Source organism: Anoplolepis gracilipes, chromosome 9 (genome assembly GCF_047496725.1).
Source record: "Anoplolepis gracilipes chromosome 9, ASM4749672v1, whole genome shotgun sequence".
NCBI lineage: Eukaryota > Metazoa > Arthropoda > Insecta > Hymenoptera > Formicidae > Anoplolepis > Anoplolepis gracilipes.
In genome coordinates this window covers 8067141-8084655 of record NC_132978.1, presented here as the reverse complement: position 1 = coordinate 8084655, position 17515 = coordinate 8067141, and the positions used below count along the sequence as shown (strand labels likewise).

At 36.1% G+C, this 17515-nt stretch overlaps 1 protein-coding gene across 1 annotated transcript in view; it reads right to left on the bottom strand.

The window, feature by feature from the left end:
* Window positions 1–17497, bottom strand: part of Crp (transcription factor cropped) — a 137586-nt gene extending 120089 nt beyond the window's left edge. The window contains exon 1 of the mRNA XM_072898780.1: window positions 15259–17497. Within this exon, the coding sequence (XP_072754881.1) occupies window positions 15259–15341 (83 nt within the window). The 5' untranslated portion in view covers window positions 15342–17497. The remainder of the gene's footprint in view (window positions 1–15258) is intronic.
* Between the last annotated feature and the right edge of the window lie 18 nt (window positions 17498–17515).

Below are 17515 nucleotides of genomic sequence, written 5' to 3'. Positions count from 1 at the left end.
ATAAATATTTTATTCATGCTTTTTGAACATAATTTTTAACGTTGGCGTGTTTGTATAATTTCAAGAAATTATTATAATTTAGAAATTAATATTCATTATTATCAACAACTTTTCTTAATCTTTAAGAAAATAAATATACACGCAATATACATATATTATTAAATTTTTTTATAAAATTACATATACTTATATATGTATAATTTTATAAATTTTAATGTGTGCGTTGTGTGTGATACACATTATATATAAAATAATATAATACATATAAGTGTATATATGTAACACATATTGCATGTAAAATAATACTTTATATATTATATAAATATATATAATTTCACATACAATAATTTTTTTAAATCTCTTGCTACATTTTAATAGACATTTCTATCTCTAATTTTGTGTTTATAGCGCATGCTGCGCGTAATATGCTTTCATAGGTCGTCACGCAAATAATGGAGGCATAATAACGCACGTACGCTATCGGGAGATCGCGAATGAGTCTCATCATAATGTAAAGGTCAGCTGTAAGCACGCTATAACGTGGTGTAAACATCAATTTTAGTTAAAGAGCGAGTATAAAATATTTAGTGCTGTCAACATCAAGAGATTCTTTTCATATTTACTGCGGTAAAGATAATCATGATTATAGATAAAAATAAGTAAATAAATAAATAAAAATAACACACGATAGAGTTTAACAAACATTTTAGAAAAGTTTATCCGAAAAATATTATAATACAAATTATAATTTTTAGAAGCACAAAAAAATTATATAATCAATTTTTCTAACTTAAAAAAAATAAATAAAATTTCTTAAATTTAGTAATGTTCTTCGCATGTAAATTTTGTTTTACTGATATTTACTAATGTCAATAAATCATTCGTATATCTAAAATATGAAAAATAACAAAATTTAGCTATTAATATAAATACTGTTATATATCCATGTTTAGCCTACATCTTGTTCTCAATCTAAAAATCATTTTTCTATCAAAATTAATACGAAAGATTCAATTCTTATATAAATCCATCAAAGTTATACACTTATGTTTGATTACATAGTTAAGTCCACTTCGATAAACTAATAAATGAGTTAGCGAAGTCTTTAATAATGCAGTGCTGATTCCATAATATTGTAGACTAACATAAGTTGTAGATAAAGTCGGTAAAAGAGGAAATAGCAAACAGCTGGAAATTATATGTTAACGAATGGCAGTAAGAGGAAAGCAATGGGGAAGAGAGTTAAGAGAAGGGGAAAGATCGAGATGGCGGATATACCGCCGTAAGGATGACTCAGCAAGGAGGACCGTGACCTTGCTCCTTGCTCCGAAATGCCACGTGTCGATAAATATGAACGAATGTGAAAGCTTGTTCATCAAAAATGATTATCAATCACTATATGTATTATTTTTATGTAATTGTAATACAAATTTATCTCTTACTTTTTTATTTTTTAATAAAAATGTTTTTTAATAAGAAAGCTTTTCTGTACAAATACTGAAACTTATTAAAATTTGATCCTAGAAGTGAATTAAATTTAAATTAAAAGATGAATTTAGATTGATAAAAACAATATATATATATATATAATTTTCAGATCAATAAAATTAATAATATAATATTATTAAATTAGTAAAATAGTTTGAAAAAAGTCGATGTCGACGCAATTCAACAATTTACAACTTATAAGAATATTGTTCATAGAATATATTAACAAAAACCTATAAAAATGTAAAAATACCAAAACTGTCTTTAAATTTCATGATGATTCTTTATTGACCACTTGTCACTTGTCCAGTAATTTTCTTTGACTGAAATATTAACAGTTATTCATTCGAAGATGTCATTCAAATACCGCATAAGCATAACCAAATGTACAAAGGCATAATCATACATCATACGCGATGCAATAAACCATGTCACGATCGTCTATCAAAGATTTCACAATGATTGAAGTGTGTTGTAATGTAGCAACGTTCTAACTCTCGTCCTCGGTATATCACCTATTACTATATTAAAAAAAAGAAAAAAAAAGAAAAAAAAAAAAAAACAATTTTCCACAATGCTGCGATACGTTGTTAATTTATAAATTAAATCGAGAAGAATGTTGATGACGCGATTAAACATTTTATAAGTGATGAAGTCACTCGTCCATACATTTCATATTAATTTCAACATTATACCGTTTCTCGTCGTCGTCACAATGATCTCGTATAATAGCAGTCAGATCCAATACTGTCACTCTTCTATCAAAATAAATCATATTCCAGCATACATTAGTTTTGTTAGTTTTGAAACAACCGTCTTTTCTCGTATAAACGCAGCTCAATTGTTCAGAGTAACACACACGAGGATTGAATCAGGCCGCGGCATTCATCGACGATCATTCATAACGGCACGTGGAGGTCCACGGAACCAGAAATCCACGTGGCGTACTCTCATCGAGTGGTTATATTAGATCAGCTGGTACGCCGGCGGCTTGCTGGCTGGATGGTTGGTTGTCGTGACGTCAGCTCGTTCGTTCGCCGGATACCCGCAGAGCGCTCGCTCGGCCAGATCAGTTGCGGCGAAGTAGGTCGACAAAGTGGATAGAATTGCCTTCTTTTTCACCCTGAATTCCTGTTACTCGTATGAAAAAGAATACGCACGCGCTACACAGCGTCAAATTTTTTTTTTTTAATTAAAATCTCGTTCCTTGTATTGTTATTTTGTGATAATCAGTCTGATGATAATCGTTTAAATATATTTATTTAGTTGAATCAAAGAAGATCAACAAGTAAAAATTAATAGTTAATCTCTATTTTTATTTCCTAATTTTTAATGTTTATAGGTTTCAATACAGCTACAGCTGTGGTAACTACAGTTGTGATTAACCACGTACTATCGGTCTGTGCCACAACCGTGATAACCAGCAGTCCAACCCAAAGAGATAATTTCTTACAAGGTTACATGATACTCATGCTCATATGTGCCACTGAATTATCTTCGATAACAAAGAATTGAAAAGAAAGCGGTAGTATTTATACAAATCATATGCGACATACATACAGTTCAAAAGAATATTAAGAAATTAGACAAATTCTTAAAAAAATAATAATAATTTTTTTTTTTTCTAACTGTACCTTTACAACATTTCACATTACCTAAGAAATCCTGCTATAAAAAAATAATTAGTCTAGAAAATATCTTTGCTGTGTTTTAATGTATCAAATAAATATTTTTTATTTTTCCTTATCTTTATGTATTGTAATAAAAATTATATTTCTTTGCATTTAAAATATAGTAAAAAGAAAACTATTTAAGTAATTTCTTTTAATATTAGATTACAAAAGAAATCGACTTTGACCAGCTTTTTTCGTCATATTTTAATCGTAAGAAAATATAATTTATATTCGTTCAAAAATCGATCGACCATATGGCATTGGTAATCTGCGTATCACATTTAGTATTTACTACATTATACAATATCTGTCGGCAATTATCTGCCAGTCTAAATAGACTCTAGAAAATGATCGCTGGGCAGCACCACGATTAGTTCTAATTATAGCCTCACGCGTTTTAGTATTAAGCAACATTGACGATAAGATGTACAGATGAAGAATCCAAAGAAGTGGGGGAAAAAAAAGAAGAAAAGCAATAAAAAGTATCTGCGCATCGAATCACTTGGAGCTTTTGTCCAGGTGCAGACAAACCGCGGATTTTCGCTTATAGGTAGAAAATAAAACGTCTTCGTAAAAGATGCACACGGACACACGGCATGCGCATTCTGGCGCACGGGCGCACTAATATTGGTTGTGTATATATGTGTGTGTGTGTGTTTGCTGTGTGTGTGTGTGTGTGTGTGTGTGTGTTATGCATTGGTGTACGCAGCTGTATGTCCGTCCGCTCTCGGTCGACTCGGTTCGCGTGAGTCACCAACAGCTGATGGCTGGCGCCACTCAGCTGGTTGTTACCGGTGCCTTCGCACGAGCGTCGCTATCTGCAGCCGCCTATCAGCTGCGGCTGACTAGGAAACCGCGGTCGGAAAGTATGTACGTGTCTCGGAAAGAACGTCGTGAAAAAGTAATCTCTCTGCGGTACGCGCGTTCCAAGCGTTACGCGATTCTAAATTCTCTGGATAGTCCTGTGGACAATAAAAATAATATTACTACTCACTATGAGGATAGAACAATGTCTCTCTAAATTTATTTCGTTGATGCGTTTGTATAATTAATATTTAATTAATTATTAATATTATTTGCCAAAATGTATGGTAATTACATTCGAGTTATTATCGTGATCTCGTGGAGAATCATTCGCAATTTTAGCTAAATGCAGAATATGCAGATGTGCGGCGGCATATACATATTGAAAATTCCAGTGACGTATTTTGCATAATTTAGGAGAGGATTGAATAGTCAATGTAGAAAATAAGAAGAAAAGGAAGGTGCATTGAGCATTCCGTAACAGTGACACACGCAGGTATTGCAGAATAGACGACCTTCCATTTACATATTCTACGAGAGCGATTCTAAGAACATTGCATAACGCGACTCTACTGCATTTTACGATTTCTCCTTTTTTCCTTGTAACGGCTACAAAAATAACTGTCGGCTGGCGTCAGTCAGCTGCCTGTTACTAACGCTTCTGCACGATATCTGCGACGGTCTATCAGCTGCGAATGACTAACGAGGAGACGGCGCGAAAACGAAGATAAAGATGAGGCGCGGATTGCTCATAAACAGTAAACGACCTTGTGATAGTTTCATTTATAACATTTCATTGAGGCTTTTGCAAGAATTTAGATTTTAAATCTATTTTGCACAATATTTAACATTAGTCTAATAACATTGTATTGTTAACAAACGATATTTCTGTGTAATTTCTCTATTTAAATATAATTATTTAAATATAAATTGGAAAAATATACGTTGTAGTGTCGAAATAAATAAAATGTGCTTCTTTATATTGTTAAACTTTTATTTTATCGAAGAAATTCTATTTTAATGTATTTAATTTTAATCCATCAATTACTTTTACACGAAACACATGTTAAATAATATGGAAAAAGAAACAAATCATAATATTATTATTCCGAATATTTTCTTTCTTCCTCTATGGATTGATTCCGACTACCTTATTCTCTGACCTAACCCAAAGCGAGATCTGCTCGCAGTAAAAATTCCAGCGAGTCACCCTATATAAAGGCTCAAGGCCAAGCTCGTCCGACACAGCTGAAGTAATACGCGTCTCTTCCCGATTGGTTGGTGCGTATTAGTGTGCGTGTGGGTTTACGTTAGGGTCTCCGGAATACCCTCTTTGTGCCTATTCACCCTAACAGCTATTCCCGGAACTTGGTTCCAACAGCTAAAACCCATCGCCCGTTGCCTATCTTTCCTTTTCTTTCCTCAAGTTTCAGAGTATCGTGTTAGTTGACGAATGTCAGCCGATTCCTTAGAGAAAGTAATATAGCTCTCTCTTGACTTTTTATTTCAAAATTTAAAAATATAATATTATCAAATTGTGCAAATCTGTACATATCTTTTTTAAATATTTGAAAATTTTCAAAATATTTTAATAAAGATTTGATATTTTATACGTTAATATATTTTTAAAAAAATCAAAGAATGTCTTGCAAGGATAAATTACAATTTATTGTGTATGTAGCTATATTTTTATTAAAATTTTTTTTAATATCTTATTTCTTCTTTTTATAGTAAATAAGTAAATTGAAATAAAAATAAGATAAATATATCAAAAATTACGGAATCTTTCATAAAGAAACAAAACCTTCTGAATTATGTAGCCTGAAGAAAAAAAACTAACAATAAGCAAGAATGCAAGAAAGCGGTAGTCTACGATAACATTTAGAAGGGAATTTTTGTGTATTGTGTCGTCGGCAGATGTTAACGGGATCAGGAAAGCTCAGAAATAACAATAGATTCTCTTTTTCCCCAAATTTCTGGCTGTAATGGTTTACTACTGGCATCTAGCTGAATGAAAATAGTTGTGTAATATTAAAACTAAAAATTTTTTAATTTAAGAAATAAAGAAATGCGTTGTTTGGTAATAAGTAGAATACAAGAGAGCGAAAATAACATATATATTATATGCTTTTTATAAAAATAAAATTAATTACATTAAAAAACACAGAAAAAAGTAAAACAATATTTGATTTGTAATTTTTAAAATTTAATAAAACAAAATAAAATAAATAAATAAATATATATATATATATATATATATATATATATATATATATATATCTAAGACTTTAATCGTGTCTTTGTAATATGAAAAAAAATTTCATGAAACCAAGTGTATTCGAACAGAATTCGAGACGTACGCTCGGAAACCCTACGGACGTCTGAGTTCTCCCGGCTTCCACGATCCGTCTCGACCATCGGAATAAATCGCCAATAACAGCCAATAACGATCGGCTGACTATTGTTGGCTCACGTCGCGCGATCTCTCGAGACGCCAGTTGCATCTGCGGCTTCCGAGGCGCACGATATCAAGTTACACGCACACATGAGGACAAAATAAGAGAAGAGATGCACGCACGCAGATGTCTTTGGCAGTAACGGCGACGCCGACGAAACGACGATGCCACGCGCTGTTACTAGCACGGCTCACAGCGCACGGGATAAAATGAAGAACGAGAATGGATATGAAGATTGGGAACGGCTAAGGCATATATTTAGCAGTGTGACGTAAGACGCAGCCCAACGGGCGCCACGTCGCGAATCGTTTCTACGTGGTCTTTTCCCTACCTCTTCTCATCCTCTCGCTTCATCGTCTTTTCTTCCTCTTCACCTTCGTTCCGATTGAATTTTTTTTTTTTTTTTTTTTTTTTTTTTTGTAAAACGTTAGAACAAATCGATAAAATGTTACTTGGATATCTATTGAATTATCTAAAGATTTCTCTCTATTTTTTTAAATTACTCCCTTTTTTTAATATTTAAATATTTTATAAACTTATAATATTTGAATATTTTATAAACTTTTAAATAAATTTAATTAATTTTTTTATAGCGTAAATTTTTATATTTTTACATATATATGAATTAAATATTCAAGATCGATAAATTATACATTGTACACATATAAATAATTATAAGCATTTTGTTGTTAAAAAACGTTTAAGTGATGTCAAAAATTACTTGATCTACTGTTTGTTATCGATTTTAAAAAAATCATTGCGTTTAAGAAGCGTTCTCATATATTAGCTCGTTAATGCACAAATGTTTTACTTGCACATAACAATCAAAAGAATTTAGTTCGTATTTGATGACACGGGCGCGCGTGCGTAAATATATTATACTCTTAATCATCTGGGAGGGGAAACACCTGCGATGTGAAAACAATGACAATTTATATAGATGACAATTGGAATGCGTGCCTTCCCGTGCGTAAAATGACGTGAGTCAACCAGCTGTCGGATTTGGTTCGAACGAGGCAGCGAACCGAGGCACGGATGACAGGCCAGTAGTTTGTGTACTGCGTCAGCTCGAAAGAACGCGCTGCGTTCTTTATACCCTAACTCTCTGACGTGCGATATGAAACGCTGCATCCTCTCACGCGTCAGCAATCGTCCTAAAGAAACCGTCCGTTATCGTTAACGTTATGTCTAGGTCATGTGCCGCGTTCCTCAATCATGTACCACAAACATTCTTACAAGCAAATTTTAATGAATCCTTATCGATCGTAACAGAAAAAATAGTGGTTTAATCTTTTATCTTTTATCATTTTTATTATTGTGATTTTCAACAAAAAATATCATCGTAAAATTAAGCTCATAAGGAATGACTTGATTTAACGTTTTAATATTTTATTCTTTTCTTCTTTTTGTCCATATTAAATATTGACAATATTATATGTTTTCGATATATCTCAAAATCGAATATATATTTAGTATAGATTCTGTTCAAATTACAAATTACAGATTAAAAGTACCGAAGATTCTGCTAAAAGATCTTTTTTTACGTATATAATAAATCAGAAGAATTTCCTACTTTTAAATCGTATTTTCTAAATACAACTTCTAAGAAAAGCTAAAACACAGCAGGTATCCTTGATCATTCCTTCTTTCTAGCTCAAAACGCAGGTAGTGATCCGTAAAAAAAAAAAAAATGTAAAACCTTGATAAAACAGAAGGCATAAAATACGTTAAAAACTAATACCATATACTTTTTATTGCCATACCGTTTCAACTTAAATTTTCGTCGCAATTTCGGCAAGGCTAGTTTAGCTTTTTAATACGTATAAGATTAATATTTTTTTATTTAGATTTATTTTCTTCTAAAAAAATTTTTTTATTGCTACTTAATAAAATATAAAAGAAAGGGACATGTGATATGTTTGCAACTAAAATTTTTGTTATCGGTATTCTCTAAAAAGTATAATCTTTCGCCGCAACAATCTTCTGTACGATGCAAAACATAAAGTACATATATATACACACACACACAACACACTAGTACGGTATTAAAATAAGACCAACAATGACGAAGAAAAGCATCGCATGAATACTTAAAGAAAGATGAAAGAGGGGCGTGAGACGAAGGCATTATTCTCGTGTCTGAGGTCGGTCCCTTCGCTTTTATCTGTATATGACACCTCCACGAGCATACGATATTTGTGTAAGCGGCGTTTGCGGTGCGCGACGGATATGTGGAGCATAAGAGGTCAACAGAGAAACCATTGTTGTCTGCTGTCAGACTGCACAACTGAAAGGAGTTTCAAGATCATCTCCATAGTTTAGTCGTTTATTCTCTACGAAAAACGAAACATGTGCCCTAAAAATTAGATTAACGTCTTGTGTATACAAAATGCATATTCTGAATATTCTGCATCATGAAAATATTTGATTCGATATTTGTAGCTTGGAAGTATACTAGGATTCGTATTTAATTTTTTTTAAGTTAATAAATATTTATATTATTATACCTACGTAATAATAATTATATTATTATTATTGAAATTTTAATACGATCGACGCGTTGTACGTAGAATATTTCATTTGAAACAATACAAAATACTTTTCATGTTTTTAATAATTAATTTGTTTTATAATAATGAATTTTTAATCATTAATTTTATATAAAATAACATACATTAATGTGTGTATAAAATTTCTCTCTCTCTCTCTTTCTCTGTCGATTGTTAAGAGTATTACGGAAAGAATATAATTTTATAAGCACAATTTATATAAGAAAAAAGTCGGAGCGTACGAGAAACGTAATTTTTCATTAAAAAAAATCATATCGCCATCACAATTTGAAATTTCCAATTAAGAAAAAACGATAGCTGGATATTTTCAGCTAGACGGCAGTTGGTTCTGTTATTTTCAGTTGCGAAAGACTACATCTGACACTCGTTTCTATGCAAAAATCGTACGCCTTGTACGTTCTGCCGTTTACATTTTTATGGCCCAAAGGCCGCGCACGTTTTACGAAAAACGAATTCCGCATTGAAGTAAACGACGCCGCGCGACTTAATCCACCATTCCTAAGAAAGAGAAAGAATGCAATTCGTAACTGATTGTGAGCCTCGAGCGACTGTTCCGGTCGTGATAACGGTTCGCGTCGCAGTTTATGCGCAGACAATCCTAGACGCGCGGAATCAGGAGATTCATTCATGCTCCCTATCTCGCACTCACACCCACGCGTTCCGATCGCGCGAACGGAGAGGGAGAAAGAGAGCGTGGTGTACGTAAGCTCGGCCATAAAGAGAGACAGGAATACCGGCTCGTCGACGGCCATCCGGCTCGCAGACGGTCACGAAGCGACCAGCCTTGCTAACCTCGAAAGCTGCCGACCTAGCGACGGATGATCGCGTACGTTGCACCGGAAAAATTGCGTAGTCTTCATTGAGTTAGGTCGCGCACGTTCTCGTCACCTGTTTATTTGCTACGCTCGTAATTTCGATCTATCCAAGAATTATAAATTATTCGCAGACGCACATTGTAAAAAAAGACATGTAAGGAAAAAATTAATAATTATGAATTGAACACAGTAATATTGCAATATCTTTTGCGATAAAATAATATAGGACAGAACTCATTTGTGTTGTATAGTAACTACATATAATACGAAGCGCGTCACAGAGATAATATCATTAATTTATTATTATTAAACAGCATTATACAGTCTCTTTTATAATATGTGAAATGTTGTGGAACATGATTCGCTTGTGCGTTACATTGTACTGTCACATAGAAGAAAAGATAAGAGATTAATTTATTATTAATTTGGAATTAATGATTAAAGAATAGTATTGTGCGAGCTATAGTATTCTCTCTGTAATTTCGCGTGAACTTCTGCAAATTGAAACTCACACTCTCGTGTATACTACATTGTAGAGAGGCCGCAGCTAGTTCCTAAAATAAAGACCCGTATTGTCTATTTACATCTATCGTGGTAGCTCTGTCTTTGTGAACTAAATAGGGGAACCTCTAACGGCGCTTATTAAATTTTCTTTATCGATTATTAAAAGACAGTGATAATATAATATTATTGCAGGGATGCAGTTGCTTGTATATATGCATGAAATTATCATGGTTAAGCTGGATCTTAAAATAAGACTACTCTTGTTTATTTATGTCTATCATCGCGATTATACGTATATCTGCAAAAGTGAGAAATGAAACCAAGTATATACGCCTTCTATTAATTAATAGTGATATCGCAGATTATAACGTGCAACGCCAATAAAGTATTCCTGTACAAATACGAGTCATACTGCGAAGTCATGTTCCAGATAAGTGCAGGTAAATAAAGACCCGTTTTGTCTACTTATGTCTATCACGACGAGGCAGAACTCCTATCTATTACGGACGTTACACCGCAAGTAGTCGACCTATCATTCGCATTTTATTTGCATGAATGATAAAAACACGGTCCGGAAACTCGGGGATCGCCTTTATCGCAACGAGTGAATAGTGACTATTGCGAATGTTCACAACCTAGTTAAATACATCGGCAGGAAGTCACGATGGATAATGAGATTGAGAAAAATTATGCAGTTGCGACAGGTGTTAAGCTCATTCCTAAATGAAGCCGTTCAAACGTCTAGATTTCATAGTAAAACGACGTGACACGACGTCGCGACGTTTCCTTTGCATGCGCGACGCTATATTATGTATACCGTCAAGGTAATAATCGGTAAATGCAATATTCAGATTCGTTTTTGACAGGTAGAAATAGAAACGTAATATAAAGCCAATCATCTTTTGTCATGTATTCTTTTCTTTTTCGCGATTTTTTTTTCTATTATTATACATATATATTCTAGCACATTATATAATATTCATATAGTATAGATTTATATCTCACACAACAATTTCAGCGCGTGATGTCAAGATCAATGACGTTTTCTGTGAGAAAACGCGTATACGCATTCGCAAATTACGTCATGCCGCGATACAAACGTTATACGACATGCACCATCATCGGGTACATGCGCACCCGAATGCAGAGGTTAACCTGGTGCACGTAGGTGCATCGTGCGAAATATAACTCACTCACCGCATCTCGCTCCACGTCGCGCTCTCTCTCTCTTTCTCTCTCGCTTGCTCGCGGCCTCTCCTCGCGCGCGTTGCATGCGCTCTCGCAGCACGGAGGTATATATCTCCCGCCTCTGTGTATATATACTACTTAAAAAGCAATGTACGCGCGTGATATGGTGCTGCTAGGTTGACCGTGGTCAGGATTGGCTCGACCCGAGCCGTTTATTAAGCCGCGAGTTTGCGAACGCAAACTAGTATGCGTACGCAAAAAGTGCATCGAGGTGAGACGAGGTCGCTTCTCGTCTTGGAATACGGGACAAACAGTAAAGAGCTATATGCGTCGTATTCTCGCGTATTTGCGCATGCAACGTGAAATAATCGATAAACGTTTAACGCTTCATCTCGAGATATACATACCTCGCATAAGCACACTTTGCATTGATAAATATTACTTATTGTTAGATATCGTTATGGCGGTACTCTTTTTTTATCTAATCGATATACATATATTGTGAGTTATATAGAGAGTATGTATATTACATAATTAGGATTATATAATATACATGAAATTACATTACATTGAACTACCTATTGTCATGACATTAAAAACGTGTTAGAAATATTATTATTGATTATATGACATATGAGTTATAATCACGATATTACGCAATATATTTGAACAATAATATTAAAATAATAATAAAATAAATAAAAAAACGTAAAAATATTTCTATAAAAATATAAAACAAAGAAATTATACCTGTTTGTCATATAAAAACGGAAGCAAAACAAGAATCATATTTAATAATTAATTTATACAATTGTGGCTCAATTGTATAAATTAATTAATTATTAAATATGATTCTTGTTTTGCTTCCGTTTTTATATGACAAACGGGTATAATTTCTTTGTTTTATATTTTTATAGAAATCTATTTTTACGTTTTTGTACGTTATAGACAAGTCAACGAATGTATTTGACATATGAAAAATATAATTTACATTTCTCTAAATCATCAAAAAAATAAACTGAGGAATATATACTAAGACGTGTGTGTCGGAATAAGTTATTTTATCAGTACGACTCGGCGCAAATTTATCACGATTGATAATGCAAGAGCTATGCTGATTATATAACGACAAACTGTTTGATGGGTTGATATCGTACTTGTCGTGCGATTAGCAGATAAACATATATCTGATGTGATTTTATGCGTTCCGTCCAACTTTGGAGTCAAAGTTATGCATTCTCCCTCTTCCAATGCGCGAAGGAAGTTTAGGAAATAGTTCCTCCTCATAACGTCGTAACGCATTATGAGAAGGATGAATTTATTATCATATAAGACTTATATATTATTAATATGATAGGATAACACATAACATAAGCAAGACGTGCGTCCAAATAAATGATAAATTATATAATTTAGATACATAAAAATATTTATGAACTCTCTATCGTTTTCACTGTCATATTATTAAAAACATAAGAAAAGTAAAATATAATACAATGTAATGTAATGATATAATTATACAAATGTGAGAAACAAAATTATTACTTCACTGATATGTCGTATACAATAGTTATTTATTTATGCCTGATACCAATTGTAATAATCCGTTTGATAACAACAGCGTTGACATTTATGTAATTTTATTATCATGGCGTACGTTGTGTTATATATTTTACACCATATGTAGTTTGTTTATAGCGCTCACTTTTGCATTTTTTTATTATGATAATAATCTATGCTGATGAGCGCATAATACATTCTATATATATATATATATATATATATATATACACATAGACTTCTTGAATATTTTATTAAATATATAAAACGTTATGTTATCATGTTATCTATATTAATAAAAAATGCATCAGCAGACACCAACGTTTATTACAAGACATCAAGTATTATTTTATTTTATATAAACGCAAATTTGAGAATATCAGATTTGATTTAAATAAATAGAACGAACATATTATGAATGAAGTTGTAGCTTCCAGAATTCGGGATTCGAGGATAGAGCGATCAAGAAACGAGTAAGTCCAATACAACGATGATGAGCGTATGTAAACAAGAAGTTGAGCCGGAGTGCGGCATGCTTGGAGTTATTTATAGAAACCGATTATTGTGCAACAAATGCGGCAGCTTTACGTAACGCGTACGGCGGCCTTATATATATATATATATATATATATATATATATATATATATACATACATATATATATACAATACATATATATACAATACGTATATATATGTCCTGGCTCTGTCGGTCACTCGGGTGTATACAAAAGAATATACTTTCCTCGCGCTTTCATGCTTCTTTGTCCTACGATCATTGTACTCTAACGTGAGACAAAAAAACCATACGCAACATCGTACACACAACGAAGACGCAAAAAATGACTCGACATACTTGGTTGAACTGACGATGTTGCGATGCTGGCTTTTTCGCATTTACGCTTTTAAAATAACTTTATATCTTCATATTAATAAGAATTTTATATAAGTTTTTTTTACCAATAAACCGTCTGATTTATATATACATCAATACGTTATAACATATAGCATGATAAAAACGCATAGATAAAGCTGATATTCATGAAAAATTTTTAAAAATATAAATGTAATTACATACCGTGAAAATTTATTCTTTGTATCTGTACCGATAAATCTATAGAAAAACTGCAGAAAAGAATCTATTTTATTATCCAGCTCTCAGTTAAATAATATTATATCGTTTTGAAAACATCAAATATGACAAAAACTATTTAATCGAAATAAAATATAATAGGACTATATGTATGTAAATATATATTCCAATCTGATACAGAGAAAGAGAGAGAGTGTGTATGTGTATTTTACCCAAAAAGATAAAGATCTCCCTTTTTCATTAAACACAATTCATTAAACGGAAATATGTGTGTGCGTGCAAATCTTAGAGATAGAAAAATATTTGTCCATAAAAGATTACGAATTACATGACGTAAGAGTGAAATGCGGATGTGTGGAGAGAGAACGTACGGTAATGGAAGAAATGTCACACGCGCACGAGAGGAGAGAAAAGAGGCGTCCACGCTGCGAGCTGCGAGCAAGCGCGCGCGCCATGCTTGTTGGGCGTGAACGCGTAGAGAGCGCGGAGAAGATCCGCGAGAGTGCCGGTCCGCGGCGCTACGCGTCCCTGCGTTTCCAGCGGAAAACGACTTTCGGGCAGCTGCGGCCCGGCGGAGGCAACGCGACCGCGGCCTCGGCCGCGGTGCCGACGTCACGATCATACGCACACATCGGCCAGCCGCGAGCGACGGAAATCAGAGGCGCCGGCCGGCCGGCCGGCCGGCTTCGACAGCTGTGGCTCGCTCTCTCGCGCGGTCCGATGACGACACGACGACGACGACGACGACGACGACGACGCCCGACGATGCCACGGCGGCAGCTACGTTTAAGCTCTCGCAAACAGGTTGAGGCCGATAAGCGGCTCGAGCACGACACTCTTTCCGAGAGAGCCAATAAACCTTGTCCCTCCTGCTCGCGTTCTCGCTCCACTTCATTCTGTCTCGCTCTGACTATATGACGAGAACGTATAATGTGTATATAACCGCGCCGTATCAAACACGGACACAAAGTATACATATATACATAGGTATGTGTATATTCGCGCGTCTGCATCGATACATATACATACTATCCTCGTTTCTATCGCTATCGCGCGTATATAGACATCAACATTTTTCGTAATGAAAATTTGATGGAAAGAGACTCACCCGCACAATTCAATCTCTGGCTGTTCAGTCGACTCGACGATTTCCTCGAGCAAAATCCGATCGTCACCACCAAACACTGACATATCTCGTCGGTCCGCAGCACTGAGAGTCCCGCCGAGTGAATTTCACGTCCGTGACAGCCGTCGTAGCGGCTGCGAAAAGACGACAAGTCCCGCTGCTCTGGATATCTTTTCGTTATCGCTCTCACTTTTTCTCGCGTACTTATTTGCTCCTTTCTTCGCCGCCCGGCTGTTCGTTCGTTCGTTTGTCGTTCGTTCGTTCGTCGTTCGCTCGCCCGCCCGACCGACCGACCGCGCACTCCACCGGAACGGAGGAGGGGGACAAACAACACGCGTTTTATCAAATACGTCTCCGTTCTCGGTGCAATATATGTATAAACGTGTTACTCGCCACTTCCGGTACACGCCGTGTATCGCGACAGCCCCTTTTTTTCGTCAGCAGATGCCGGCGACGCGCACAAAGATTCGTCCACGAGACAGCCACACGCTCCGCGCGGCGCGCACACACAACGCCCGAACGCGTTTTGTAATGGCGATCTTTGGCGGGAAACAGCTGAGGGCCCCCACGACGTGCCGTGGATCACTCCGCCGCCCGGCGTCAGGAACGTCGCTATGTAACGGAATGCCAGGTTCCCTTCTCTTTCGAGGCGTCGCACTTTTCCTTCACTTTTCACTCGCCACCGATTTATATTCACTCTTTCCTGGATAAATGTCACAGGCGAGCAAAATCACCGGGAACACTTGCGTGAAGTTACACTTGTATGAAAAATAGCACACGCGAAATACTCGACTACACGTTCGTGTAGTACAGTCTCGTTAGAAAATATCGAGTCTCTTCCACTTACTCGTATTTTTACGAGAGAATCTTCTCGTCAACCGACCTGATTAAGACGCTGGGATGCAGAACGAGATGGTTCTGTTGATCGTATGCCGGTTGTGAATCAGCCCACGCGAAGGGAGATTTTTTTTACGCTCACGTTTTACGCATCGACGACGGCATCGAGGCACGACAAGTCCGGGACGACACGTAACTCACACGCACGTTTACGACGTACGTACGCCTCGTGTGTGAAACGCGCGACGAATATCTGCGGCCCAAGTATATGCGGCGTACGGCATGCGGTGCGACGATGTTCGCGATGAAATTCACTGCGAGATAAGGACACTCGAAAGTCGTGGTCCTCGCCGGGCGCGCCCGCGTACAATCGAGGCGGCCTCGCGCTCGAGTCGAGAGTCGAGGGGGAAACCGCGCGCTTCACTCTGCCCTGAACGGCGACTCACTTCATCCTCACTCTTCCCTTCCCACCCCTACGTCAGCTCATCCTCACGATCGACTAGCCATTTCCCGGACCCTCCCGATGATCGGTACCGTCGCGATATCTCGCACCGCTTATTCACGCAAATCCGTCCGTGAACGCGTTCGTGTCAGGTAGTCGCTTATTGCGGGAAATATCTGGCGCCATAACGTGGGACTACTTTCTCGTCGCGTAGGTTTACGCTAGAGGAACGACGCGGCCGCGCGGGAAACATCTGCCAGCTGGCTAAAGCCCCGCCCATAGAATACGCGAGCTACTCTACTCGCATCCCCGCCATTCTCCCTCTCCCCCACACGGCGTCACGAGCGTAAACGTATATACATGTGTATGTGCGTGTGTATATGTGTATATATACGAACCGACCACTGTATGGCTACATGCTTGGCAGGCTCACACACAGCGAACGTTCCCACGTCTGCGTCGTTCGTCGTTCGTCGTTCGTCGTTCGCTCGACGGCGTCATGTTTACGAGGCGCCGGACGTAACATGAAAGTAAACGATGATCGAGACTACCGGTCATCACGACGCGTCTTTGCTCGTCCATACGTTTTATCGCGCGTTTCAGCATGCAGACTACTATATTCCTATTTTCCACCTAATAATACGATCTCTTTTATAGCATTATATCACAGACGCCGTTTATCGTAAAAACATCGTATTCCGAACAAATCAATGAATCCGTTTTTTTTTTTTTTTTTAGTCGTGCGTTCCATTACAATTAATACTTGCGAATCACACAGCGCGACATCCTGTGGAGAGATTACAGTTAATATTTTGTCGATAACGAAACTCATCGCCAAAACAATATAAATCTACATTACCGGCAAAAGATATATATACAAATGACGCTAATCGCCATATCATAATGTAATTTCATATATAATATATATTCTATGCATATATAATTTTATTTGGGAATTAA